The sequence below is a fragment of the Mesoplodon bidens genome (genome assembly GCF_964165515.1).
Source record: "Mesoplodon bidens genome assembly, chromosome: X".
Classification (NCBI taxonomy): Eukaryota; Metazoa; Chordata; class Mammalia; order Artiodactyla; family Ziphiidae; genus Mesoplodon; species Mesoplodon bidens.
Window position 1 is genome coordinate 124,808,939 of NC_138163.1, and position 26,891 is coordinate 124,835,829.

At 43.1% G+C, this 26,891-nt stretch overlaps 2 protein-coding genes across 16 annotated transcripts in view; both read left to right on the top strand.

The window, feature by feature from the left end:
* ADGRG2 (adhesion G protein-coupled receptor G2) overlaps window positions 1–15,991 on the top strand; it is a 115,736-nt gene extending 99,745 nt beyond the window's left edge. For all 12 annotated transcript variants that reach the window (XM_081222823.1, XM_081222822.1, XM_081222826.1 and 9 more), the window contains 7 exons: window positions 243–364; window positions 1,705–1,973; window positions 4,957–5,056; window positions 5,622–5,905; window positions 9,143–9,244; window positions 10,244–10,396; window positions 14,097–15,991. In XM_081222823.1, the coding sequence (XP_081078949.1) occupies window positions 243–364; window positions 1,705–1,973; window positions 4,957–5,056; window positions 5,622–5,905; window positions 9,143–9,244; window positions 10,244–10,396; window positions 14,097–14,281 (1,215 nt within the window). In that variant the 3' untranslated portion in view covers window positions 14,282–15,991. The remainder of the gene's footprint in view (window positions 1–242; window positions 365–1,704; window positions 1,974–4,956; window positions 5,057–5,621; window positions 5,906–9,142; window positions 9,245–10,243; window positions 10,397–14,096) is intronic.
* A 4,210-nt stretch (window positions 15,992–20,201) lies between these two features.
* Window positions 20,202–26,891, top strand: part of PHKA2 (phosphorylase kinase regulatory subunit alpha 2) — an 82,716-nt gene continuing 76,026 nt past the window's right edge. The window contains exon 1 of one of the 4 annotated variants that reach the window (XM_081222820.1): window positions 20,202–21,231. In XM_081222820.1, the coding sequence (XP_081078946.1) occupies window positions 21,154–21,231 (78 nt within the window). In that variant the 5' untranslated portion in view covers window positions 20,202–21,153. The remainder of the gene's footprint in view (window positions 21,232–26,891) is intronic. The other 3 variants (XM_081222819.1, XM_081222818.1, XM_081222817.1) reach the window with 3 other exon arrangements.

Sequence of the window (26,891 nt, forward strand, 5' to 3'; positions counted from 1 at the left end):
CGAACTATTACTTAATTACTTAACCTTAACGAACTATTACTTAACCTTAACGAACTATTACTTAATTACTTAACCTCTCTGGGCCTCAGTTTTATTATCTTTACAGGATGATAATAATTGCGCCTATCTTGTAGGTTTGTTGAACGAACTATGGACGGGTACCTGAATACCCAATAAATGTAAATTATGACTCTTATTTATTTTAAAATATTTGGTCTTGAAAGCAATATTTTATTTTCCAGGACTTGTCTCGAACACCCTTGCCACCAGCTCAGTTAATGGCCCTGACATTTATCACCTATATTGGTTGTGGGCTTTCATCAATTTTTTTGTCAGTTACTCTCGTAACCTACATAGCCTTTGAGTGAGTATCCACAACTGGAAACTTGGATTATATGACATAGCACCTCAATTGCCAAAGTATATTAATTAATTAAGCATGCTCCTTGGCCTAGCTTATCCTGTCCACCCATCTAGTGGGGCCACCTATATGTAAAACTTCATGGGACTTTGGTTTATATACTTCCTTCCTTCCACTAGTTTGTGCACTCACTGAAGGCAGGGGTTGTGTCTTAATCATCCTTGTACCCTAAAATGATGCCTGGTACCTAGCTGACATTAAGTGAGAAATGAAAGATGGATGCAGACCCCGAAACACAAGAGCTTATAATGTGAAATAGACCATAGCTCCATGTACAGCACAAGAGCTGTGTTTAGTATGTTAAGTTTCTAAATAATACTGAGCAAACACAAAAGATTAAATGCATTAACAGGTGTGGGGATGAAGAAGAATAAAGGGTATCAAGTGTCACTGAAAAATACAGATACTCAGTGAGTGTGGCTTTGTAGGTCAAAGCAAGAATGACATTCCAAATGACAGCATCTCCTTCTTGGCTTATCAGAAGGGTCCCTTTGGTCACTGGGGGATTCCAATAAATTCTGTCGGAAAAGAAATATAGGCACTTTTATTGCATTAACTAAATGAAATAATATGTAAGTTCTGGGATTTAGATTTTGGACACTGATCAGGAAATGCACAAATTTACTTTTAGTGCCAAACTTAGGGTCCATCTGTGACTACAGATCTTCTAGTGGACCTTTGGAAATATGATTAATGAGACTAAATTACTATAAGGCCAACCATTACTCAGAATGATCTCACCAGATCTAATTTCACACACATAAACATGTATATGTCATCAGTTAGCTGTATTTTCCTTTGGCTGTTTCATTTAGCTATAGTTTGAACTCTTCTTTCCATGATCTCATTTTAACTACTAACATAAGATAACAGGAGAATCTGGCTTTTTGAAGATCTGAATAGAGGAGCCTATTCTATGAGAAGCAGCACAATGCTTCTAGAAGTAGTTTGGGAGAAATGGAGGTGGGTGCTCAGAAGATTCCACTACAAACTATTTGAAAGGATGGGTCAATAGTCGGCATGTATTAAAAGGTTCCACAGAAATATAAACATGAATTTTCCATATGGTTATCACAGATGATTCGGTTTTGATTTTTCCTTTGTTGTTATTGTTGGCTTTAATGCCTCCCCCCCCCACACATACACACCCTCGCGCAAAGAGAGGAAATGTATACATATAGACATTTACCAAAAAATAAAAATAAATTGCCTAGAACACAGATATGTTCACATAAACGTTGGCAGATTGTGATGCTAATTCTTTTTTTGTCCTTTTCTTTTAGAAAGATCCGGAGGGATTACCCTTCCAAAATCCTCATCCAGCTGTGTGCAGCTCTGCTGCTGCTGAATCTGGCGTTCCTCTTGGACTCGTGGATTGCTTTGTATGACATAAGAGGCCTCTGCATCTCAGTGGCTATATTTCTGCATTATTTTCTCTTGGTCTCATTCACTTGGATGGGCCTGGAAGCATTCCATATGTACCTGGCCCTTGTCAAAGTGTTTAATACTTACATCCGAAAATACATCCTTAAATTCTGCATTGTTGGTTGGGGTATGTATAATTTTTGCTCACACAGTGCCTGGGTTTTCTCTGCTTTTTCCCCAGTGTTTTGATTTTTAATCAGATAGAGACACTGATGAAGCAGGTCATACTTGGCAGGTTTCTAAAACAGCTTTATTCTCCTTTTCATGTTTCACTGCCCAGAGAGCAACCTCGTCAAGTCTCTTCCTAGAACACCTGTATATTTACCCTGGATTGGTTATGACCGCAACACTCTGAGGTTAGGGCTATGAATCCTCTTTGTATTTCCAGTAACTAGAACTGGGGCTGACACACAGAAGGTGCTCAATCAATTGAAAATATTAGCTTGGTGATAATGAGGCCAGACTGCCCGTCCCCAAGCTCCCAGCCAGCCTCACTCTGCTCTGTACCTCCCAGATTTACACATGTGCACGACAGTGTGCTCAGCAGGGCATAGCAAGAGAACGTACAGATAAAACCTAATGTAACTTCATCACCACACCGGTCCGGTATTTCACATGATGCCACCTGTCAGTGGTGGATCACAAAGTCTTAGACGCCCCCAAGATCTTGAAGGTTTATTCATCCAACTCCCCACCAAATGTAGGAGCCTCCTGGACTTGACTTACCCTTGACTAAAGATAATTTAACCTCTGCTTGAATTTTTCTATTGTTGGGGAGCTCATTACCTTCATTAAAAAACAAAATTCAACTGAGTACATTTGAAAGATCTTACTGGCTTTATTCACAATTCATGAATCAGGCAGCATCCCGTCTAGCAGATAGAAAGGAGCTCTGAGGAGCTGTACCAAGTGAAAGACTTTTTATAGGCAGAAGGAAGCAGGAATAAGGAAGTCATTCTGGGCAATAAAGCGGGTTGGTTATTGCAAGGTTACTTTCCTTCAGGGGTGGCAGGGGTCTATCAGGCAGGTTACCTACCTAGTGCTGATAAGGTGATTTCGGATTGACTGGTTTAAGATTCCATTTCTGGGCGAGCCGAAGACTTAACTCTGTAATGGAGTTAAGTCTCAGTTTGGTGACCTGTGGCTAGCATAAGCGAGTCCATTTTGGGCCTGTTGTCTCGTTTTTAATACCTCACAAGGCAGCCAATGACCATCTTCTAAAGCTCTGCAGGTCTGTTTTTCCATTAAGTTCACTTGGCTCTCTGGTGGCACTTACCCAGCGGTCTTGGTTTTGCTTTCTCAGGAAAAAAAATAATAAGCTGATACCTCTTCTGCCAAAGAGTCCTTTAGATAATCTACATGTAATATATATGTATAATGCTCTATTTCTCAACGTATTTTCACACAAGTAACCCCATAAGAGACAAGTCAGTGAAGTTAGCAAGGCAGTTATTGCTAATACCAGGTGAAGAACCTGGCTCAAAGTGATGACGTGATTTACCCTAATTTCCACAGCTCGAGAACAGCCGAGGCTGGCTTTCTAATTTCTTATGCATATCCCTTCCACTGTATTATAGCCGCCATCCCTCCAAGACTCCCTTATCTTCTTCAGGCTAAATATTACTTCAGGGACTTCCCTGGCGGTCCAGTGGCTAAGCCTCCGCCTTCCAATGCAGGGGGTGCAGGTTCAATCCCTGGTTGGGGAGCTAAGATCCCACATGCCTCAGGCCAAAAAAACCAAAAAACAAAAAACAGAAGTGATATTGTGACAGATTCAATAAAGACTTTAAAAATGGTCCACATCAAAACATATTTAAAAGTATATGTATATTAAATAAATAAATAAATATTCCTTCAGATATTCCCTATGCAATAGGATTGCAGACCCTTTTCCTCCCTTGTCATCCTGCTTGTTATTATATCTTTGTGAAGAGTAACAGAACAACACCTTTCTAGAAAGTCACTTATTCCCAGAAAAAGAAGTCACTGCCTCTGATCTTGGGCACGGATTCCGTCTTCTTTGTACAATCCTGAACGGTCAGATTCCCTTGTCAAGGAAAAGCTCCACCCCCCACCCCCCCCCCGCCCAGTATTTTCTTTTTAGGAAGATGTCTAACTTAGGAAGTCACCATATGTCGGTGTCTCCATAAGGTACAAATACAAAAGAATTAAATGAAATATTATGTTAGATGGTACCAGGTAGCCCAACCTGGCTGTGAGAAGGAATTGTTTTTTATTTACCAGAGCCTTGAGATTGTATGCCAGGCTGGTCTGTGAAGTGTCAGCGTGGGGTGGGGAGCGATGGCGTAGAGGGGTGAGACGGACTCCTTCCCAGCCCAAGGTCACTTTAAGCGGGGAGGAGCCTTTTCATTATGCTTCCTCTTAGCCCGAGCGCCCTGGGAGAGCCAGTGAGAGAGCCAGTATAGTGGCGGTCAACACCCCCAAATCAATCAGGTCAGGCATCTCAGTCCATCAACGGGTTCCAGATAATCAGTTGAGGACTTTGGGGTTCATAATGAAAGATTTTCCAGAAGTTGCTGGTAACCCTAACAGGTTGATTCTTTGGTGTATATTTTGGAGTCCTTCACTTTGCCTGCCACCTGACCCTTAAAATTACATTCCAGATGGGTGTAAGTTAAGGCTAACACTAGCTACCGTAGCAGACAAACCCTGAAATGTCAGGAGCAGGTAATTTCTCACTCATGTGCAATCCAGTTAGCAGAAGTGGAGGGGTCTCTGGTCTTGTGATTTTTCAGGAGCCAAACTGCTGGAGACTCTGCCTCAAGACAGGGCTTCCAAGGTCGCTCCGAATTTGGGAGAAAAGAGTAGAGAAACTCACTGGAGGTTTTTATGGGCTAGGCCAAGAGGTGGAGCAAATCACTTCTGTCCATGTTCCATTGGCCAAGACCTAGTCAAGTAGCCACATACACCTAGCTGTAAGAGAGGCTGGGAGATGGCCAGCCACGTGCCGGGAGGAAGAGAAACTGGGTTTGGTGAACAGCTCACCAGTCTCTGCTATTTCAGAAGAAAATAGAACGTGATCTCTATTCTTTCTTCTCACCACCTTTGGTTATTAGAACTGTGTGTGACTGATGTTTCCCATCTTCCAGGGGTACCAGCTGTGGTTGTGACCATTGTCCTGATTATATCTCCAGATAACTATGGACTTGGATCCTATGGGAAATTCCCCAACGGGTCACCTGATCACTTGTGAGTACAAAGCCCCCCACGGAACGTTAAGTGAACTGGAAAGCAGAATTCTCCAAGAAAATGGAGGCTCTAATCAGCATATCAACTGGCTCTCATCCTAATAAAATCCAGTAACATTTACAGCAGGCTTTGCAGTTATATATGTAATGAGATCAGCTAGTTAGAAAAGCCATGCTACTATGTGTTAAAAAAATGAATTAGGAGGAAGTATTTCGAAAATACTTTTATAAGCCTCTGATAAAAATAAAATACCAGCTACACTATATTAGTAAAGACTCATGGAATGGAGTTACTAGGATCTAAAGGGGATAAAATCTTTTAATGTCTTCAAAGGATATTTTTTAAATACTTTCAGTCACCAAGGGTCCTAAAATAAACCCTCTTGGAGTTTTTCCCCTAGGTCTATAAATGGCTGTGGAGATCAGAGGTTTTATCTTTTTTTTTCTCTTGTAATTGTAGGAAAATGTTTCAGTAAAACAATCTAGATTCATTGTTATCATTTGGAACCATATTTCAGCAAAAAAACCCATGATATGTTTTCCCTGTTTTTTCCCCCCAATTCCAGTTGCTGGATCAACAGCAATGCTGTATTCTATATTACAGTTGTGGGATATTTCTGTGTGATATTTTTGCTGAATGTCAGCATGTTCATTGTGGTCCTGGTTCAACTTTGTCGAATTAAAAAGAAGAAGCAACTGGGAGCCCAGCGAAAAACCAGTATTCAAGATCTCAGGAGTGTCGCTGGCCTTACGTTTTTACTAGGAATTACTTGGGGCTTTGCCTTCTTTGCCTGGGGACCAGTTAATGTCACCTTCATGTATCTCTTTGCCATCTTTAACACCTTACAAGGTAAGCTCTACAGCACTAAATACACACTGAATGACCCAGTCGAACTGAAAAATATTGCTACTAAAAGTTAGAGTATCTGCAAAGTGGCTTACTTAGTAGCTTAAGATATAATCATTGAAAAACAGATTTAACTTTGAGAAAGGGTGCTCTGAGAGCCTTGGAAGAAAGGCTAAATTCGTTAAATTCAAGAAGTGGTCCTTTTTCCTCCTTATCCATCACTACCTCCTGGGAGGGAACAAACATATCAAGGGGAACCTACCAGGAACTGTTTCTGGGAGAGTCAATCACTCTTCCTTCACCTGGTTCCTTACCTTTTTTTCTTTTAACTTTTTTATTGAAGTAGAACATGCATACAGAAAAGTGCACATACCCATAAATGTCCCCGTGAGGTCTCACCACTCTGACCTCCTAGGTCTGTGTTTGATTTCAAGACAATGATAAATGTGAAGTCAATGGCAGCAGCCTGGCCCAGTACTTAATCCCACCCAGTTGCTCTGCCCTGACATGCAGCAGGAAGGGCAGGCTCTGCGTGTGACCCTTGACCTCGGAGCTTCCCCTTTGTTAATGAAGCCCAGCCGCAGTCATTTGGGAACCCTCTTCCATTGTATTCTTTTTTTTTTTTCCTTTGGTCTCATTGTATTCTTTAGGAAAGCAAATTACTCATTCCTCTAGATCAGCATTATAAAAGAGTTGTCAGCTGTGATTAATTTTTTTCAAATTTTTTTTTTTTTTTTTTTGGTTGTGTTGTGTCTTCGTTGCTGCGCACGGGCTTTCTCTAGTTGCGGCGAGCGGGGGATACTCTTCATTGCGGTGCCCGGGCTTCTCATTGCGGTGGCTTCTCTTGTTGTGGAGCACGGGCTGTAGAGTGCAGGCTCAGTAGTTGTGGCTTGCGGGCTCTAGAGCGCAGGCTCAGTAGTTGTGGCGCACGGGCTTAGTTGCTCTGCGGCATGTGGGATCTTCCCAGACCAGGGCTCGAACCCGTGTCCCCTGCATTGGCAGGCAGATTCTTAACCACTGCGCCACCAGGGAAGTCCCAGCTGTGATTAATTTTTCATGGACGCACTTTGGCATTAAAAGCGGAGCAGGCTAATAAGTTTACGTTACAGTAACAATCATTCGTGTCCCTTGGTTTCCTTTTACTCCAAATCCTCTGTGTTGATGCCTTTTAATTGCATTCTCATCCACTCGTTTTCATCTTTTCCTGGTGGCTTTTAGCTCCCATAGCATCCTCCTGTAGTTCTTTCAGGCATATAGTTCATTAACCTGAGATTGAATTCAAATGCCTAATTTGGCTACCGGTTCTTATTTTATTTGTAGGAAGCCAGTTAATGTGCTTGCTGGTTACATACAGTTGTTCATTTTTACCTACAATGTACAGTTCCTGAACTGGTATATCCAGGTGTTGGACTACTTAGAAAAGTTTTATTTGCCAACAGTGGCATGCTAAAAGTAAGAGACACTTATTTGAAAGAGAAAAAATATATGCCCAAATCACACTAATCGTAAACATGAAAGCGAGGTACCTACCCTCGCATATTTACTGTGGAAACTGAACCTGCCTCTTTTTCATTTCCCTAGAATGACTTCTCATTAGAATATGAGTGGACAGAAAGAATGTATTGTTTCATTTATCAAAGGGAACTAAAACCTAATTCACAGGGCTTTGGGGTTGATAAAAGGAGAGATGTATACAGGTTCTGATTTGGGCCTTGGGTACCCCCATTTTGATCTCTCCCCTAATGCAACCAAGTGTAGCTGCCCAGGGTGGCAGGTGGACAGAGGTGTGCAGTACTCGAGATATCAGTCTTCAGGCTGGGCACGTGTACCTTACTAGAAGCAAACCTGATATTTTAACATGAAGGTTTTAAAGTAGATAGGTTGGGGGCTGGGGAGAAGAACTCAATTCGCCCATTCATTCTGCTAATATTTGTTTGCGTTCAAAGCCTTGGGGAGTGGTAGCGAGGGGGCTGTGCGGGGAGCCCTGCGCCTGCATGCAGTGGAGGGTGGAGGCAGAGGCTGAGGTGAGGGCCTCTTCACGTCCGTAGTGTTGCCCTCTTTGTGGCCAGGACACCACTGGAGAATTTCCTCGAGCCTGTCACAGGGAGGCTGGAAGGTAGACAAGGCTATGGCTGCAGTGCCCCAGGCTTCGGAGGAAGAGGGGAAGGCCCAGGGAAGGGATGTGGCTGTGGACTGGAGAGAAGGAGCGAGGGATGTGAGACAGAGGAGGAGATGGCATTTGACAGAACTTGGAAATCGATTACGCATATGGAGGGACGGGGAGGTAGGAGCTGTGGACTGAAATTTAAAAAGCACAGGGACTTCCCTGGTGGCCCAGTGGTTAAGACTCTGCACTCCCGATGCAGGGGCCCTGGGTTCAATCCCTGGTCAGGGAACTAGATCCCACATGCCGCAACTAAGCCCTGGTACAGCCAAATAAATAAATATTAAAAAAAAAAAAGCACAATATGAGAGCTGTGAGTTTCAGTTTTCTTTGGGGGAATATAGTCCGGGAGACAGCCGCTCAGAAAGCTCTGAAGAACTGCTCCAAAGAGGTAAGGGGGGAGATCAGCATATGTGTGAGTTTGGAGAAGGGGTATGTACAGTCAAGCACACATCTCGGCAGAAGGTTACTGCTTGTCACGAGGCACAGATACCTTCGTTAATGCTTTTAGTGCTTTTCTAAGTGTGGGAAGATGCAAGAAACTAGGTTCATAAAATTTTCTCCTGAAAATACCTAATTATCCGAAGGCCTTTTCTACCAGTTTTCCCAGAGCACAGAGCGCCTCATGCCTGATCTCCATCCTGAAATCCTTTCAGGGTGTGTTGAATGTCAGTGACTGCAGTGGCTTATGACTCAATCCTTGTAGAGCTGGATGGCCAGCAACATTCTTTAGTTGGCAGAGCCTGGGTCTGAGCTGGCATCCTGGGTAGATGGCTCGTATTTCCAAAGATAGGGAAGGCTAATGACAGGATGTGAGAGGTGAGACAATGAGTTCAATTTTGGACATATGGAGTGATATTCTTTTTATAAGTATTCTTTTAATCTTACAAAGAGAGTCCTCCCAGGGTGCCTTTCGATAGCAAACTTTCCCAGGACTTTGGGCTTTATTTTCAGTCTGCAAAATTTCATTTTGCCTATGGCTGCCAAAGATTTTATGTTTTGTGCAGAGTAAGCTCATGACATTCAAGTCTTAGTTTGGAATTCATTGTGTTACGTTTTCCCCCCCCTCCCCATAGGATTTTTCATATTCATCTTTTACTGTGTAGCAAAAGAGAATGTCAGAAAGCAGTGGAGACGATATCTGTGTTGTGGAAAGTTACGACTGGCTGAAAATTCTGGTAAAGATTTACCTTACTTTTTCTCCTTCTCTTAAAGCTTGAGGAAAAGATTGTATAAGTTAAGATCCAAAGCAATTAATGCCAAAGGAATATCGGATCTGGAAATCAATGAATGGAGCCTGCTCAACACGAAATATCCATTGTGAACATAAGGGGAAAAAACCTAGTGAATTAAAAACCAATACTCACATCTGGGAACTTAGTGAGCCATAGAATTAGTGGCCTGGCTGCTGCTTGCTTGAATGAAGCAACAGTGAAATTTTTAGAATTCATTTCCTTTCGAGTGCATGCTTTCCATTTGTCCAAAGAAATTTTTAATATTTACCTTCCTAACTTTTTAAGCCTTGACTCAACCTTTTTTCCACAGGTCCTGGTTGTCAGTGACTTCATTTATTTGTTATTGGGCCAGACTTTATATATAAGCCTTAGCATACATTTGGTTATTTTGAAGTTATTTTCAGCTATGCCCTGCTGGGTTATCGAGCAAATAGCTCATTTTTAAGAAAATAAGAAAAATGAAGTAGTCTTTGAAAATCTAAATTCCTTCTGCATAAATATTACCCATGAATACAGACTTCGCAGTATTGCAAAGATCTAGTTGCACAAGATTGGAAAATGGCAGTACCTAGAGTTCCATCATTTGCCTGGATTGAAGAGCCATTAGTCATAACAGCAGGTCGATTTGTGTTCTTGTGAAGACAGTCCTTGGCTCTGAAATATTACCTAATTCAGAGGATATTTATAGACACAATCAAATTAGCTTGGCCTTTAGTTCCCAGAGAACATAGGTTACTTTTAACTAGGCAGTCATTTAAAGGACGAATGTATACGGTCTTAAATGAAAATACAGTTTATCACACCAACCTGTGAAATGTGGGATTCTCTGTAAGATCTGGAAGCGAGAGATCAGTTCTTAGAACGAGTTATGCTGTGACCTGTCTCCTGCATCTGAGTTTCAACATTCTGCCCTGTTTTTCTGTAATGCTTACCCTACTGTAGACTGGAGTAAAACTGCTACTAATGGTTTAAAGAAGCAGACTGTAAACCAAGGAGTCTCGAGCTCTTCAAATTCCTTACAGTCAAACAGTAACTCCACCCAGTCCACCACGCTGCTAGTGAATAATGATTGCTCAGGACTCACCAGCGGAAACGGTACGTATGTCTCAATATAGTATTTCTCAAGCTAGTGTTTGTTGTATTAAAGCACTTTTATCCTTTAATGGCATTTTTGCTAAGCAAAGTGTATAATTACATGTATGACTAGTGGATCAAAAAGGTGGTTCCCTTATAAAAGAGAAAGTTTATTAATCCAAGTTCATTCGTTTTAGAGCAGTTTTTTTTTAAAGATTTAAGCGTTGTTTTTTTTTTAAAGATTTAAGTTTTCACGATGGGAATTGATGGCGACCTAAAAGTTTTAATGTGGCAAATCCCGACTTAAGTATTGCCCAAAGACTTCAGTCCTATGCTATTTCTGTGCAAGCAGTACCTAAAATAGTCAGTAAGACTATATCAATTTTTTAGTATATCTATAATTATACACATCTTCAACGCTTTTAAACCTTCCTATTTTTTGCTTGTCATGTTTGTTCATTCTTTTCCACAGCGTGGCTGCCTTGTGACAGTGCCCAAATCCCCATGAATATATCAAATACTGAAAGATGAATTGTGACCTGTATTGGTGACTGTATATGTCTCCAGTATACGTACAGATCATTGCTGCTGTGCCTCCTTTACTCATTAATTCTGACATTTCTAGCTAGAACTTCCATTACGTTTTCTTTCTTTCAAAAAGACTGGGCAGTTCATTACTCATAAAAACTTATCTGTTTCTCTCTTCTTTGGCTTCTTAATATGTCTTTTGCATTTTTATAAAAACTTAAATTCTGCTGGTATACTTTCTCCTTTCCTGGAGAGTTTGCCTTTACTTATCATTTTAGAATATTAGTTATTTGCATGACAAATTCAGATAAATTTGTGAGAAGGTTCATATACTTACCAGATAATTTTCTAGCCTCCCAAAGATGGGATGTCCTACTGGTTTGTATAGACTTTTAAGATACAAGAGGAGGGGCTTCCCTGATGGCGCAGTGGTTAAGAATCCACCTGCCAGTGCCGGGGACACGGGTTCGAGCCCTGGTCCGGGAAGATCACACATGCCGTGGAGCAACTAAGCCCGTGTGCCACAACTACTGAGCCTGTGCTCTAGAGCCCACGAGCCACAGCTACTGAAGCCCGCGAGCCACAACTAGAGCCCATGCTCCGCAACAAGAGAAGCCACCGCAATGAGAAGCCTGCGCAGCGTAACGAAGAGCAGCCCCTGCTTGCCACAACTAGAGAAAGCCCGTGCGCAGCAACGGAGACCCAACGCAGCCAAAAATTAATTAATTAATTTTAAAAATTGTTTTTAAATAAATAAAATACAAGAGGAGGCCTCTAAATCAAGGTTTCTCAACCTCAGCACAGTTAACATTTGGGGCTAGATAACTCTCTGTTGTGGGGCCTATTATGTGCATTTGAGAGTGTCTAGCAGCACCCCTGGTCTCCACCCACCAGGTACCAGTAGCACCCAGCTGCTCACACCCCCAGCTGTGACAACTAAAAATGTCTTCCAGTATTGTGAAATGTTCCCTGGGGAATAAAATCGCCCCCACCCCCCCGGTTGTTGAGAACCATTGCCGTATCAGATGAGAAACGGTTGCCATGGGGCCTTAACTCTTTATTGTAGATACCAGAGGGAGAGCTGGGCTCTATGCCAAGTTGCTATAGCGGGAGTGACTCAGTGCAGGTAAACAGAGTAGAGGCAGTGGCAGTCAAGGCTGATTCATAAGTTAGTGGGAGAAACCGAGTTCAAAGTAGAGAAATCAGAGGTGTGAGCTGAGTCATCAAGAACCCTCAGAATCACAACATAGCAGTCAAGCCTACTGGTTTGGATAGAAGTGTTTGGGGCTCTTAAAGCCAGATTTTTCCATATTCTAGAAAGAACTCAGAGACGAAGCCTCACTTGCCTAGCCTGCCAATATGTTGCCATCCTTCGGGGAATCAGATTGAATGGAGGCAGCACATTTTGCACAACTGTTTTTTTTTGTTTTGTTTTTCACGGTACGCGGGCCTCTCACTGTTGTGGCCTCTCCCGGTGCGGAGCACAGGCTCCGGACGCGCAGGCTCAGCGGCCATGGCTCACGGGCCCAGCCGCTCTGCGGCATGTGGGATCCTCCCGGACCGGGGCACGAACCCGTGTCCCCTGCATCGGCAGGCGGACTCTCAACCACTGCGCCACCAGGGAAGCCCCCTGCACAACTGTTTGACATGGCTGATTTCGCACAGCTATTTTCCATGGCTGACAGTGAGGGTGGGGTACATTTTAGGCCACCAAAATGGCCACGTGTTTAATACCACATAACCTGCACATCAGGATCTGGGATGGATGACAGAAAAAGAAGCTGGAAGTTTAACGGTTTGTTTGTTATACCAGGTCAAATTGTTCCTGCACAAGAATGTCCTCAAACCAAAATGTCTAAATCAGAACAGCAGCCTCAGACAGTCACTTGCCCATCTCTATGCCCAGAGATGGAGCTGAGTTAGCCACATCCATCACCTAGTGTGTGTGAATACTACATATTTCAGTTATGCCTTGGAGGCTTGGCTACTAGCAGCCATGTCAGTCAGTACACAGGGCCACAAGCTCACAGTTTGGAAGAGACATCACATGTTGACTCTTTTGCTTCTGAGCCATGTAACCTTAAGCAAAGCACTTACTTTCTGACACCTTAGTTCCATCGTCTGTGAAATGGGGATAATAATAGCACTCATCCCGTGGGGTAGTAAATGAGATAATTCTTATAAAGTTCTCAGCACTGTCATTATTAGTATAATTATGGCATGAACTAACAGTTGGGCTTATTATTCAGCTTTCTACATTGTCTTCACATGGTGTAACGGTCAAAAAGATGTTGCCAAGGAGCTAGAGGATCTCGGCAGCTGTGCCCACCCCACCCCTGCACGCACGCACACGCACACACACACACACACACACACACACACACACACTCTCTCTCTCTCTCTCTCTCTCTCTCTCTCTCTCTCTCTCTCACTCACTCACTCACTCACTCACTCACTCTCTCTCCAGGGCCTGCCTGGGGTTGGGGAGGCCCACCTGTTCCCTGCCCGGACTCTGAGGTTGGACTCTGTTGTTTCCTCCTGGGAATCAGCCTTACCCTGATATAGTCAGAGGGGCTGGTTTAGTGTATGAGAGATGATTTGTTTTCTTGCCAGGACAGTTGTCACTCTGGGTTTCTCTGGTACAGAGTTTTACTTTATAGGAGTCTTAGGGAACCAAGAACCTTGTGAGGGATCTCTGTTAACCTTTGGGAGAGACCAGAATATTACCTTAAGTTAAATTACACATACGCTACTACTTGAAGGCAATATATGTTCAACCAGAGTTAGGAAATGGGCCCTTTAAAATCAAGAACATTGCTTTGCTTCATATTTTGACCATTTTATTTAAAAAAAGCTGCCATAGAGAGCTGGTTTCTGAATCATTCTCCAATTTGTTTTGCTTACTTTGAGTGGTCTTAGGAAAGGAATGAAAAGTAAATAAAATATGACAATATATCAGACATATTTTTTTAAAAAAAGACATGCTCTCCATGTGCATACTTAAGAATAAAGCGACGTTTGTTTATTTTGAAAATGCTTTCCATAGGAGCAGTTCCACGTGTAGATGTATTTCTGATGTATCTGTGGGGAGGAAGGTGATCTCCACGTCTTACTCTTCCGCCATCTTCTCCTGTCCCCTGAAAATGCTTTCTGTGGATACTTCATGACGCTGATTTTGTTTTTCCTCATACAGCGAATGCTTCTACAGAGAAGAATGGTTTTTCTTTCAGTCTTCAGAATGGAGATGTGTGCCTCCATGATTTTACTGGAAAACAGCACATGTTTAATGAGAAAGAAGATTCCTGCAATGGTAAAAACCGTATCGCTCTAAGAAGGACTTCAAAGCGGGGAAGCTTACACTTTATAGAGCAAATGTGATTCCTTTTCCTAAAATCAAAGCATGTTGCTTGACAGTGTGAAAATGTCCAGTCTTATTTTTTACATAATGTGAGTTGTATGAAAATCAACTAATTTTATACTCGGCAACTTCTGGAGGAGCATAAGCTAATTGAGGGCAATGGTTGCTATTGGAAGAGGAAGCCAAGACGTTATACCACGGTTCTTAGACATTTGTGATTTGGTTTCTTATCCTTCATTTTAAAAGAAGACTGGTTTTAAACAACACACTAAGAATAAGACTCGTTTTTAAAAAATCAAAGTAGTTCACTTCCAGCCCCAGTTAAAGATGCTAAGTTATCTTTGATAACATTATATAAAGCCACTGTTGACTTCAGCCTGTTGGTGAGTTTCGTTGTGCATGCCTTTGTTGTAAATAAGCTAAATTCTAGTGACCCACATGTCAAAAATCTTACTTCTCCATTTTTGGTATTTATTTTCTACTGTGTAAATTTCTTTCTTTGTAGAATCACGGTTGTGTTGTTGTGTCTAATGTGATAATTCAGAAAATCCTTGCTGATTCAGTGACCTCTAAAGCTCCTTTTGGAGATTATATGGGATGTGAAATACAGGAACTTCACTGAAATCAAGAAATAATGACGCCAGCCAGACTGGAAAAATGTAAGCAGATAGTGCCACAATTAGCTCATACAGTGCCTTGGAGTGAGTTAGAAAAAGGTGCCCCCACTGGGCAGACACAGCCCCATGGGCTCGTGATTTGGCAAACAGAATGAGGGCCATATTTTAGCCCCACTCACCCTCTTGGGTGCACCGTTGTTCAGAGTACCACCTGTACAACCGTACATAACATCCAGTACTGACACCCATCTCCTGACCTCTTCCCTAATCATCAGATTATGGAAGCTGCACCAAGATGTTTAGCTTAATACCTTGGTCACAGAGAGGGAAGGAACTGTAATCTAGACCATATGGTAGAAAAATCATGACTGAGGGAGAGATACACTGCCACTTCTCAAATCCCCAGAGCCTTTCAGAAAAGGGCAGTAGAGTAGGCTTACTTTTTAAAAGAGGTGTACATTAAAAAAATCATACTGCTGTTCTTTAAAAAGCAACTGCATGGCACTTTGTTGATTGCTATGACTGGTAGGTACACTCTGGCCCAGCCAGAGCTATAATTATTTTTGTTAAAGAATTGTCTTGATGAGTGTATAGTGACAAGGGGGAGCAGCTCTTGGGAACAGTGAACTATCCTGCACTGCTATTGTTTCCATATGTATCAAACACTGATTGCTCCTAGTCATAGCGAGTCTGTCTTGCTTCCTACCTACAACTGCTTGATCAGTGCCTCAAGTATGTCCTTACTAGGAACATTTCAAAAACCTTTAGTTAGGTCTTTCACTAAGGTTCCCTTGCATATATTTCAAGTGAATGTTGTATCCCAGACTAACCACAGTAATAATGTAATACACTTCTGTGAGTGCTGATTTGTCTTTGCAATATTTCTTCTCCGATTTATTTAATTGCCTTGTATTTATACGTTAAAATTGACAAAAATGTTAAAATTGCCAAAATAAATTTGCAGTTAAGTCCTTTAAGTTTGAGAACTTTCACAAAAGGAAAACGTTTGTGATCTCTTTCCCTGGTGGTGGAGCTTGCAAGCGGTAGGACCACCCTGATGAAGGCAACTCGACAGTAGCATCCTTTGGCAGGCAGCAGGCACGCTGTGACCGTGAAGTCAGAGCAGGGATTGTCCTACCTCCCGAGATTGCTTTCTGAGGTCTCTTTTTCATTTTCCTCTTGCTCTTTCAAGATTATCTCTTTAACGCACGTTGACATTGACTCACACAAGCCCCATATTTGGATCTCCTCCAAGTGTCTGCTTCCTCAGCATCAAACAGTAGGATTTCAAGAAGGTGAGGATCGGAATTGGGGTTTCTGGGGAGCTGATTAGCTTATAGGAGCCACAAATGGGGAAAGCTGGCCTCAACTCCACAAGAGGTCTCTGAGCAATCTCTCCTTCCACGATGCTCAGTTGCCTCAAAGATGTTGAGTACTAATTTGATGAGAGAGGTGGTAAGATACTCTAGATTTGGGGGTGAGATATCAGAAACCAAATCTCCCAAAGCAGATTATGTAAACAAAGTGTACACAAAAGGATACACAATGTCTGACAACCTTTAGGTCCTGCCCCCCACCCCTTATTTTTCCTATTGTGTTTTGTGTCTGGCTACAGTCCTTAAGCCAAATTCTCATCTGTATTTTTACTTCAGACAGATAAGGGGCAGGACAGAGAGAATGTTCCTGAGAAGCATCCTCCTTTGGCTTTCAAATTAGTCCCACAATCTGAGACTCTACTGAAGGACACAAAGGTGGTGGCAATATGAGGAGGCAAGGAGTATCACAACAGTGGCCAGTATTTGAAGGAGTATTTTCTCAGAACATTCGAGAATTTTTTGTTTGTTTGTTTTTGTTTTCCCCCCAAAACACTGCATTCATTAATCCCACAAAGTAACTCTGTTGACTTCAATGAACAGCATCATGATTGTTCTCAGTAAAAAGGGTGAAATGTCTTCATTGGAGATACTGGGTTGTGTCTAACGAGGTCACCTAGGAGGCAGGTTAGTTTGTTGAAGGTCATTTCCACAAAGAGCTAATTTACTGAACAAGCAATTTATCAAATGGACTAGCGCGTTGTCACTTTGTCTCCATAAGAGAATTTTAAGGACTATTGAGTTTGTCTCTGCTTCAGCTCCTTGCTACTGCGGTTGCAGTCTGAAGGACGGACAGGAGAAAGACAAGACTGAGTGGACATAAGAACATCATCTTGAACGGGAAGACTTCTTAGCAGTATATTCTTTTTTCTTTTCACCTCAGTCTCTAGGTACAGCATCAAAAAGTTGGGGTGGGGCTTCCCTGGTGGCACAGTGGTTGAGAGTCTGCCTGTCGATGCAGGGGACACGGGTTCGTGCCCTGGTCCGGGAAGATCCCACGTGCCGCGGAGCAGCTGGGCCCGTGAGCCATGGCCGCTGAGCCTGCGCGTCCGGAGCCTGTGCTCCGCAACGGGAGAGGCCACAACAGTGAGAGGCCCGCGTACCGCAAAAAAAAAAAAAAAAAAAGTTGGGGTGGACAAAAATTGAACACATTCTTAAAGAATGTGTTCTTTTAAATACATTTATAGGACTTCCCTGGTGGCACAGTGGTTGAGAATCCGCCTGCCAATGCAGGGGACACGGGTTCGAGCCCTGGTCCGGGAAGATCCCACGTGCTGTGGAGCAACTAAGCCCGTGCACCACGACTACCGAGCCTACGCTCCAGAGCCCGCGAGCCACAACTACTGAAGCCCAAGCGCCTAGAGCCCGTGCTCTGCAACAAGACAAGCCACCACAATGAGAAGCCCACGCACCGCAATGAAGAGTAGCCCCCGCTTACCACAGCTAGAGAAAGCCTGAGCGTGGCGACGAAGACCCAGTGCAGTCCAAAGTAAATAAATAAATAAAAATAAAATAAAATATTTATAGATATATACCTCGCTGTGAAGAAATCTTATGCTCCCTGGTGTTTCTCTCTTTACATCTCAGTCTCAAACTAGCTGCAGGAAGCTGGAGCAGAGATACATTCAGCATTTTTTTAAATATTGTGATAAAAAACAAAATGATCTCCAGTCAACTAAAATTAAATTGTCATGGAAATAGTTTGGCAAATTGGTTATTTTCAGCAAATTAATTCAGAATGGACCCTCTCTTCTGTGTCAAAGATGGAGTGCTTTTCTTTAGAGTCAAAGACCTGAACCGTCCAAGAGAAACATTTGTTGGTTTCCACCTTGGATGTGGATGCTGACATGTGGCTCCCTGGGAACTTCCTTGGCAGAAGCCCCCCATGGCAGGACAAGGGGCAGACCCTCTGGTTGGGGTCAGAGAAGTTATACATGGTGCTACCTCAGGGTCTAGTTTCAGGCTTTCATCTTTATAAAGATCATGAATCAGCTTCAGAAACAACAGCATACCCCATCACATTCCATATCTGATTCTTCCCCGCCCCCGCCCCCGCCCCCGCCCCCGCCCCCGCCCCCGGTACGCGGGCCTCTCACTGTTGTGGCCTCTCCCGTTGCGGAGCACAGGCTCCGGATGCGCAGGCTCAGCAGCCACGGCTCACGGGCCCAGCCGCTCCGCGGCATGTGGGATCTTCCCGGACCGGGGCACGAACCCGTGTCCACTGCATCGGCAGGCAGACTCTCAACCACTGCGCCACCAGGGAAGCCCCCATATCTGATTCTTAACAAACATTTGAGAAATGACTCGGAGATGGGTTTCTGTTGGGTCACAACCAGAGAACGGCTTCATGGATATACGGACCAAGATATGGAGGTTTTATATCTCAGGGACATAGAAATCTAAGATATGAGTCTGATTTTTATGTAGTAGAGCTTGTAGTCCAAAAAGAATCACTGAAATTTGCTTGGAGATTTAAAAGCTAAATAGCCTTCCTTCTTTTTGGTTTTATCCCTGAATTTCAAGCTTATTGAAAAATACAGCTTATATGATAATATACATTAAAGCATAGACCAAAGCCTAAGAATGTAGGCTGGCTATACACCAAAAGAGGTATATGTGTGGAGCAGAATTTACAAAGAATGAGATCAAGAGACTGAAAATGTTTCTATCCTGGATGGAAATGTCAGCTAATATGTAAAGGTCATCGGTTATTTTCCCCCGTGGCTACAAAATGGACTCTTGAAGAAGAACTCACTGTGAACAAAGGCAGTAATGAAAGGAAGCATTAATCCCAGCTTTTAGATACAGTATATGTGAGACTTCTGTAAGAGTACATATTCACATTCCAAGAGATTTAATGGTGATAATGTCTAGTTTTATTTACCCCTAGACCATAGCAAATTTTGCATGGAGGCACATCACGTGGATTGCTGCATTATTTAAGAACCAATAGTAAGAAAACAAAAAGTAAGTGAGATAATGGGTTTGGTGCTTTAGTCGAGTGACACAGGTTTATGTTATGGAATTTTGAAAATGAACTTGGTTAAGGATGATACATAGGGGACCCAGCTGAACATGACTTATTTTCTTTCATTCATTCAGTACCAATTGAGCTACAACTACATGCTCAACACTGTATCAGGCACGGTAGGAGATACCAAAACTGTTTCAATGAGTAACTTACAATCCAGTTAGAAAAACATGCCTCACGTGAAAACAATATGAGCAGTACATTGTTGTCAAATGATGATGGAACCAGCTATGATTTATGAAGTACTTTTCTGTGAGCCAAGCATGGTGCTGAGTGTTTTATATTCACCCTCTTGTTCAAAGCCACCCTAGGAGGTAGGTGCTATTATTATCCCCATTTTACAGATGAGAACATTGAATATCAAACAGCTAAAACATCCCAAAGCTCGCACCACTTGTAAATGGCAGAACTGGAATTTGAACTCAATTTGAACTGACTCCAAGACCTAAGTTCTTACTAAAGAAATTGTTATGGGAATTCAGAGAATAGGGAGGGCTAATAGAGAAGAGCCGAGCAGGACCTTAAAGCAAAGACAGGCTTCAGATAGGCAAGGAGGAGGAGGAGGCCTACTGGGTCAAGCATACAGTAAATGCATGGAGACTAGCAAAGGGCTCGAGTTAAGGATATTAGCTGAGCTGTCCTCTGGAATTAACATGGGACCAGATTTCGGTGGAAAATGAATAGTGGGCAGAAGATTGTAAACACTGTTGGTAATGATCGGCCACGAGAAACTGTAATGTCGAGTTTCAAGTTGCAGGTCTGGAGGAGGACTGCAGGCCAGGCCCGGTGAGCTTCTCCCAGGTAACTAGTGGCGAGGCCGCAGGCGCGGGGGGGCAGCTGGGGGACCCTGCTCTGCCCCAGTCGCCCCCTCTCCTCTTCCCCCCTGGGCCCCACTACTTCCGCTCATGGGCGCAGACGCGCCAGGGGCAGAGCTGCTATTATGGCCCGCGGAGGGACGCCCAGGCAGCCGCAGTGGGCGGACCTATTTCTCCATCCGCCGCCCGGAGTCAGTCCTTTATCTCCGCAACTTCGAGCTTTCTGCTCCGCGGCGTCGGATCTAGGGGCGGTGCTAGAGGGCGGGGCCAGGGATGGGGTTGTAAAGCCATCTCAGGGCTGGGCGGGGCCGCCAGCGACAGAGCGTGTTAGGGGTGTTCTGGGCCTCAGGCCCGCCTCCGCGGATTAGGCTCCGCGCCGGGGGCGGGTCCGGGGGCGGGTCTGGGGCGTCCAGATGCCCGCGACGGAAGGACCTGTTTCAACAGCCCCCGCTGAGGTCGGCGGCCGGCGGGGAGGTAAGGGGCTCAGAGAGGCAACCGTTCTCGCCCGGAGCCAAGTTCCCCGCTGCTCTCGCGGGCCACCTCGTTTTCCTTCCCCCACTGGCCGCGACTCGGAGGGTTCCGTTCCGCGGCGGGAGCGCGGCCGGGGACTGGGCTGCGAGTGGGCTGCGGCAGGCGGGTCGGATAGAGTTCGCGGCCGGCCCCGAGGCCGCCTCACGACAGCCCGAAGACAAAAAAGACTCGACGGGGCATCGTCGCCCCACGCCCGGAACCCAGTTCCCCACTTCTCCCGCGGGGCCGCGGGAGACCCGGGAGCGTCGGGAGCGCTACGGGCCTGGTCAAGGCGGGGCAGCCATAGCGCCAGCCCCTATCTCCGCCTTCGCGCCTTTCAGCAGTAAGAAACTCTAGTTGGCTTGCTTTCCAATCATAGTTTGGTTCTGTTATTTTAAAAAGTCCCTACCTCGTAACGCCGGGCTCCATCTCGAGAACTGACCGAGGCTGTTAGTGCTTGGGAACCGAGCCCGCTCGGCGGCCGCAGCCCGGGCGTCCCACCTCCTTGCAGCAGGTCGGACGCCGAGGCCCCGGAGCAACGCGGAGATGAGGAGCAGGAGCAATTCCGGGGTCCGCTTAGACGGATACGCGCGGCTGGTGCAGCAAACAATCCTGTGTTACCAGGTAAGGAGGGACCACCCCGAACTGCCATCTCGAGGCACTTATTCTCCTACCCAGCCCCCTCTCGTGTCCTGAGACTTTGCAGTTAAGAGGTTTCCTCTTTAAATACAGCACTTGTTGGCCGATGGTTACTCCCCACCCCCATTCCCACCCCGTCCACTTTACGAGCCAGGGGACCTAAGGGCTGTGCGGCTACACTTCACAGGATTCTTTGACCACTGTTTGGGATCGAAGATAGAAGGAGCCCCCTGGGTGCCCTGGGTACAAAATGCGTCTTTCTGCATTGACTCTGCTTCTTTTGGATGGAAGGAGGTGTGTGTAGGTTGGACAGAGCACACTGAATGAGGATGGTGAGCTCTGGACTGGGAGGACAGTAGACAGGAGTGAAGAAGCTCCTGAGGTGTGCATCCCACGCCGGGGTGTGTGGCGACTGCTGCTATTCTGCCCTTGAATTATCTTGTTAGAGACCCACCTGCGAGGGTCTTAGGGCTCACTCTGGTTGCTATTTTACAGATGAGAAAACTGCAGGCCAGAAAGGTTCCTGCAGGTAGCAGGGTTAGACCCAAATGCAGGTCTTCTCCCAAGTTGGAGGGGATCTTCGAAGCTGCCCATGTGGTCTGAGGTATGGAGTGTCTCCTGTTTTGTATTACCCGGCTAAAGTTATATCTGGGCCCATCATGTAAGACCACTGGACTATTTTTATTCCTAGTGAAGACAACAGCTATGTTGCTTGCCCTCAATCAACAGCAATTATTTATAGGAGCTCCATGTCAGAGAAGGAAGTGACCTTCCAGGGTAGAGGCCTGGCCTTCAAGTTGGGAGCCATGGTCACTCCCAAGCCACTGATCCTTTTCCCTATAGCCAATTTCACAGCCTTGTTTCTTCATTCAGGAAATATTTATTGTGTACCTATTATGTGCAAGGCACTCTGTCAGGTGCTGGGCCTACAAAGAAGAATAAATATTTGTAGTGCAGTGAGATTTATGCGTAGGGAATAGGTCCAGAGTCCCTTGTCTGAAACTCCTGGGGTCAGATGTGGTTTGCAAGTCAGCAGTGTTTGGATTTTAGGAAGGTAATATACATATATATTCTCTAGTAACTGCAGTGAAGTCTAGGCAGCACCCTTAATCAAACACATTATTATTTTCCACATTGGAATATGAAGATTCACACTGAGTAGGAAAAGTAAAGACTGAAAGTAGTTTCACATCAGTTCAGGTCACCTTTTGCCACCACACGAGCTTGCTGCAAAATTATGCAAACACTTTAAATTTTCAGAGCATATTGGCTTTTGAAATTGCACATGAAGGACTGTGGTTCTTATTTTGGGAGCTTAGCCCGGTTTGGGGAGCAGGGAGGAGTCCTGGAAGAGACGATGTTCAAGCTAAGAACTGAAGAAGAAGTAGGCAGGCAAATGGGGGTGATTTTTTTTTTTTTTTTTTTTGCTCTCCTCTTTGGAATATATTATAATTACTTCTACAAAGTGTTTTAAAAATCCAAGTTGAAAATCCTTGCCCTTCATTACTGTGATGGAAGGGGCTTTAAGGAGAACTGATTGAGCTTGGTTCTTGTGTTACACCTGGGTTTGAATCTCTAGCTCTTCCTTCAACTACAGGTGTAACCGTTTCCCAGCCTCTCTGAGACTATGCCCTTATCTGTAAAATGAGGATATAAACACCTGTGATTACTGCCCAGTATGTTGCCTGCCCACCCCACCCCCCAGTAGGCAGTTAGCAAATAGTGAGTGCTGTTGGTGGTGTTACCATTGTGATATAGGCCACACATATCCAGGCCACAAGTCCTCGCCTCACCACCCTGGGCCAGGATGCTCTTTTTCCTGAAGGCCTTGATACAGCTACTAATTGCTTTCTGGTTTTTGAACATAATTATGTCTCCTCATGGATTCTGCGAGATCCTTAAGCACAGAGACCTCATCAGTTTCATTCCTTTTGCATCAAGCAGTGCTCCAGGCACATGAAAAGTACCCTTAAGTCCTTGTTGATAAAATATGTTCTGCAGGCTCTGAGCCATCCTAATGACCCAGCTATTGATCCAAGCTTACCTTCCCTCAGGAGCAAAAGAACTGTCTTCCCATTAAAGCAAATCTGCAGCATTGGACTTTCCTCTCCAACATTTTAATGATTAAAAAAAAGTTGTCTGAGCCTTTAGTTGTATTTATTTTGGGGGTAGTTCGTGAGAAGTCCTCATGTTTGCCCTGTTTTTCCCTTCCTGACTGCATAGTCAAGCTTTTCTGGTTAACCAGAACACTCCAAGTACGGTTCTGTTGGAAAATCCCGTGAGCCTGCACATGCAGAATCACTACTTCCCACTTTCCCCCACCTCGCGCGCATCCCGTCCCAACAGCTAGTTTTCACAGTTGTAGAGGCCTAACCCATTTAGGGCCTGGTCATCTTTTCTGAGTGATCTTAGGCAGGTCCACTGTGTAAGAATGAATGAGCAATTTTATGTTATGCATATTTTACCACAATAAAAAATGAATGAGCTGGACTCTGAATGAGTGGTTTCTAAAGTTTATACTATATTTCCCATCTGTAGATGGGTACAGATGTTTATGAGGAAGTTTTCATTGTCAACTGGTACAAGGCTGACCTCTTTCTGATTTGTTGGGTTCTTTTTTTAAAGTATAGTTGATTTACCATATTAGTTTCAGGTATATAACTTGGTGATTCAATAGTTTTATAGATTATATTCCATTGAAAGTTATTATAAAATAAGGGCTATATTTCCCCATGCTGTACAATATATCCTTATAGCTTCTTGATTTTATACATAGTAGTTTGTACCTCTTAGCCCCCTACCCCTATCTTGTCCCTCCCCCTTCCCTCTCCCCACTGTTAATCACTAATTTGTTCTCCATATCTGTGAGTCTGTTTTGTTATATTTGTTTGTTTGCTTTATTTTTTAGATTCCACATATAAGTGATAAAACACAGTATTTGTCTTTCTCTGTCTGACTTATTTCACTAAGCCTAATACCCTCTAGGTCCATCCATGTTGTTGCAAATGGCAGAATTTCATTCTTTTTTATGGTTGAGTAGTATTCCATTGTATATATACACCACATCTTTATCCATTCATCTGTTGATGGACATTTAGGTTGCTTCCATATCTTGGCTATTGTAAGTAATGCTGCTATGAACATTGGGGTGCATGTATCTTTTCAAATTAGTGTTTTTGTTTTCTTTGGATATATACCCAGGAGTGGAATTGCTGGATCATATGGTAGTTCTGGTTTTGGTTTTTTGAGGTCCATACTCTTCTGTAGTGGCCGCACCAATTTATATTCCAACCAACAGTGTGCTAGGGTTCCCTTTTCTCCACATCCTCACCAACATGTTATTTGTGTTCTTTTTGGTAGCCATTGTGACAGGTGTGAGCTGGTATCTCATGGTGGTTTTGATTTGCATTTCTCTAATGATTAGTGGTGTTGAGCTTTTTAAGTTGAGATCAACTTACATTGATTTCACTTGTTAGAAATCGTTCAGTGTTAAATATATCAAACCCATAATTATTCTTTTGTTAGAGGCAATACTTTGTTCACATCAGCTAGCATATCAACTAATTACTTTTCCTGTGTCTGTGAAAGAGAATTTTTTCCATTAGTCATTTGCCAAATGTACTTACTGCTAAATAATAAAGATTGACAAAACCAAAAGCCAGTTTTTTAAAAAGACTAATAAAAAGGCAATCACAATAGATGTAAAATTTTAAATTAACCAGATAATGGAAATTAATTTTTTAAAAATTTTAAAGATATATGTGATTTATAAGAGACAAACCTAAAACTGGATACTGAAAGGTTGAAAGTAATTAGTGAGACAAGATATACTAGGCAAATGCTAACCAAAAATAACTTGGTGTAATTATATTGATACTAACATCAGGCATATAAGCTTTTGAAATTTAAAAGAATTCTATTAGGGATTAAGAAATGTTATTACTAGATGATGAAAGGATAATTCACCAAAAAAAAATAGAGCAGTTTTAAACCCACAGAATACTAACAACATAGCTTCAAAATGTATAAAGCAAAACTTGACTTAATTGTTAACAAATCCATAACCATAGTGGGAGTTTTTAAATACCCTTCTCTCAGATACTAATAAAGCAGAGAAATAATTAGGACATAGAAAATTTGAACACTTCCATAAGAAACAAACTTGATCGAGTATACATATGTAGAATTCTGTGCCCAACCAGTAGAAAATACTTATTTGTTTCAACCTTGCAAAGTATATTTTTCAAAAACTGATGACAAATTAGGGTATAAAGGAAACCTCAAAAAATACTGAAGAATCAACTTTATGCATACCACACTTTTTGACCAAAATGCAAGAAAATTAGAGAGCAATAAACAATGACTGCTAAAGCGCCCCCCCAAATATGTTTGGACTCCTACTAAGCCCACTTCTAAATATATTTAAACAGATAATGGATATGTATGTCATGAATATATACATATATATATGTACACACATGATGTCATGGATCTAAGCAGAAATTATAATGGAAATTATGAAATATGTAGAACTGAATAAAAACAAAGGCATTCCAAATACCAATTTATGGAATATAGCTAAAGTGGGATGTGAAGAGAAGTTTATATCCTGAAATGTATATATTAGAAAAGAAGAAAGATTTACAAATTAATGAACTCAAGTTGAGAAAAGGACAACAGAGTATACCCAAGGAAATAATAAAGACAAGACCAACAATTAATGTAATATAAAACAAATAATAAAGATTGACAAAATCAGAAGCTAGTTTTTTAAAAAGACTAATAAAAAGGCAAACTTCTGTCAGGGTTGATGGGGGGATGGGAAAAGGGACAAATAAACAATATTAGGAGAAAATGGAAAAATACTATGAACAATTTTGGGCAGTAAATTTGAAAACGTAAATGACCGTTTTCTAGATAAATGTTACCAGTGTTTAAGCAAGAAAAAATTATATCCTAATTAGACTATAACCATTAAAGAAAATTGAATGAGTGAAAAAAATCCTAGGCCAAGATGAGTTTATAGACTAGGACCAAGGAACATTTAGAGGTTTATTTATTCATTCATCTTTGAAGGCTAAGGAATTTGGCTTTTATTCTGAGTGGGAAGGGAAGCCATGAGAGGGCTTTGAGCAGATGAGTGGCATCATCTGAATGATGTTTGAAAAGAATCACTCCACCGGCTGCATGGAATATAAGGTGTCAAGATGCAAAACAGGGTGACCAGTTAGGAAGCTTCTGCAATTGGAGCATGATGGCTCAGACAAGGGTGGTTGTAGTGGAGACAGATAGGAATGGTTGAGTTTGGGGAAAATTTCACAGATAGAGACAAGTTTTACTGGTGGACTGAGTGTACGATGTATGGAAAAAAGAAAAGTTAAGAATGACTCCAAGGCTTCCCTGGTGGCGCAGTGGTTGAGAGTCCGCCTGCCGATGCAGGGGACGCGGGTTCGTGCCCCGGTCCGGGAAGATCCCACATGCCGCGGAGCGGCTGGGCCCGTGAGCCATGGCGGCTGAGCCTGCGCGTCTGGAGCCTGTGCTCCGCAACGGGAGAGGCCACAACAGTGAGAGGCCCGTGTACCACAAAAAAAAAAAAAAAAAAAAAAAAGAATGACTCCAAGATTTTTGGCTTGAGTAACTGGTAG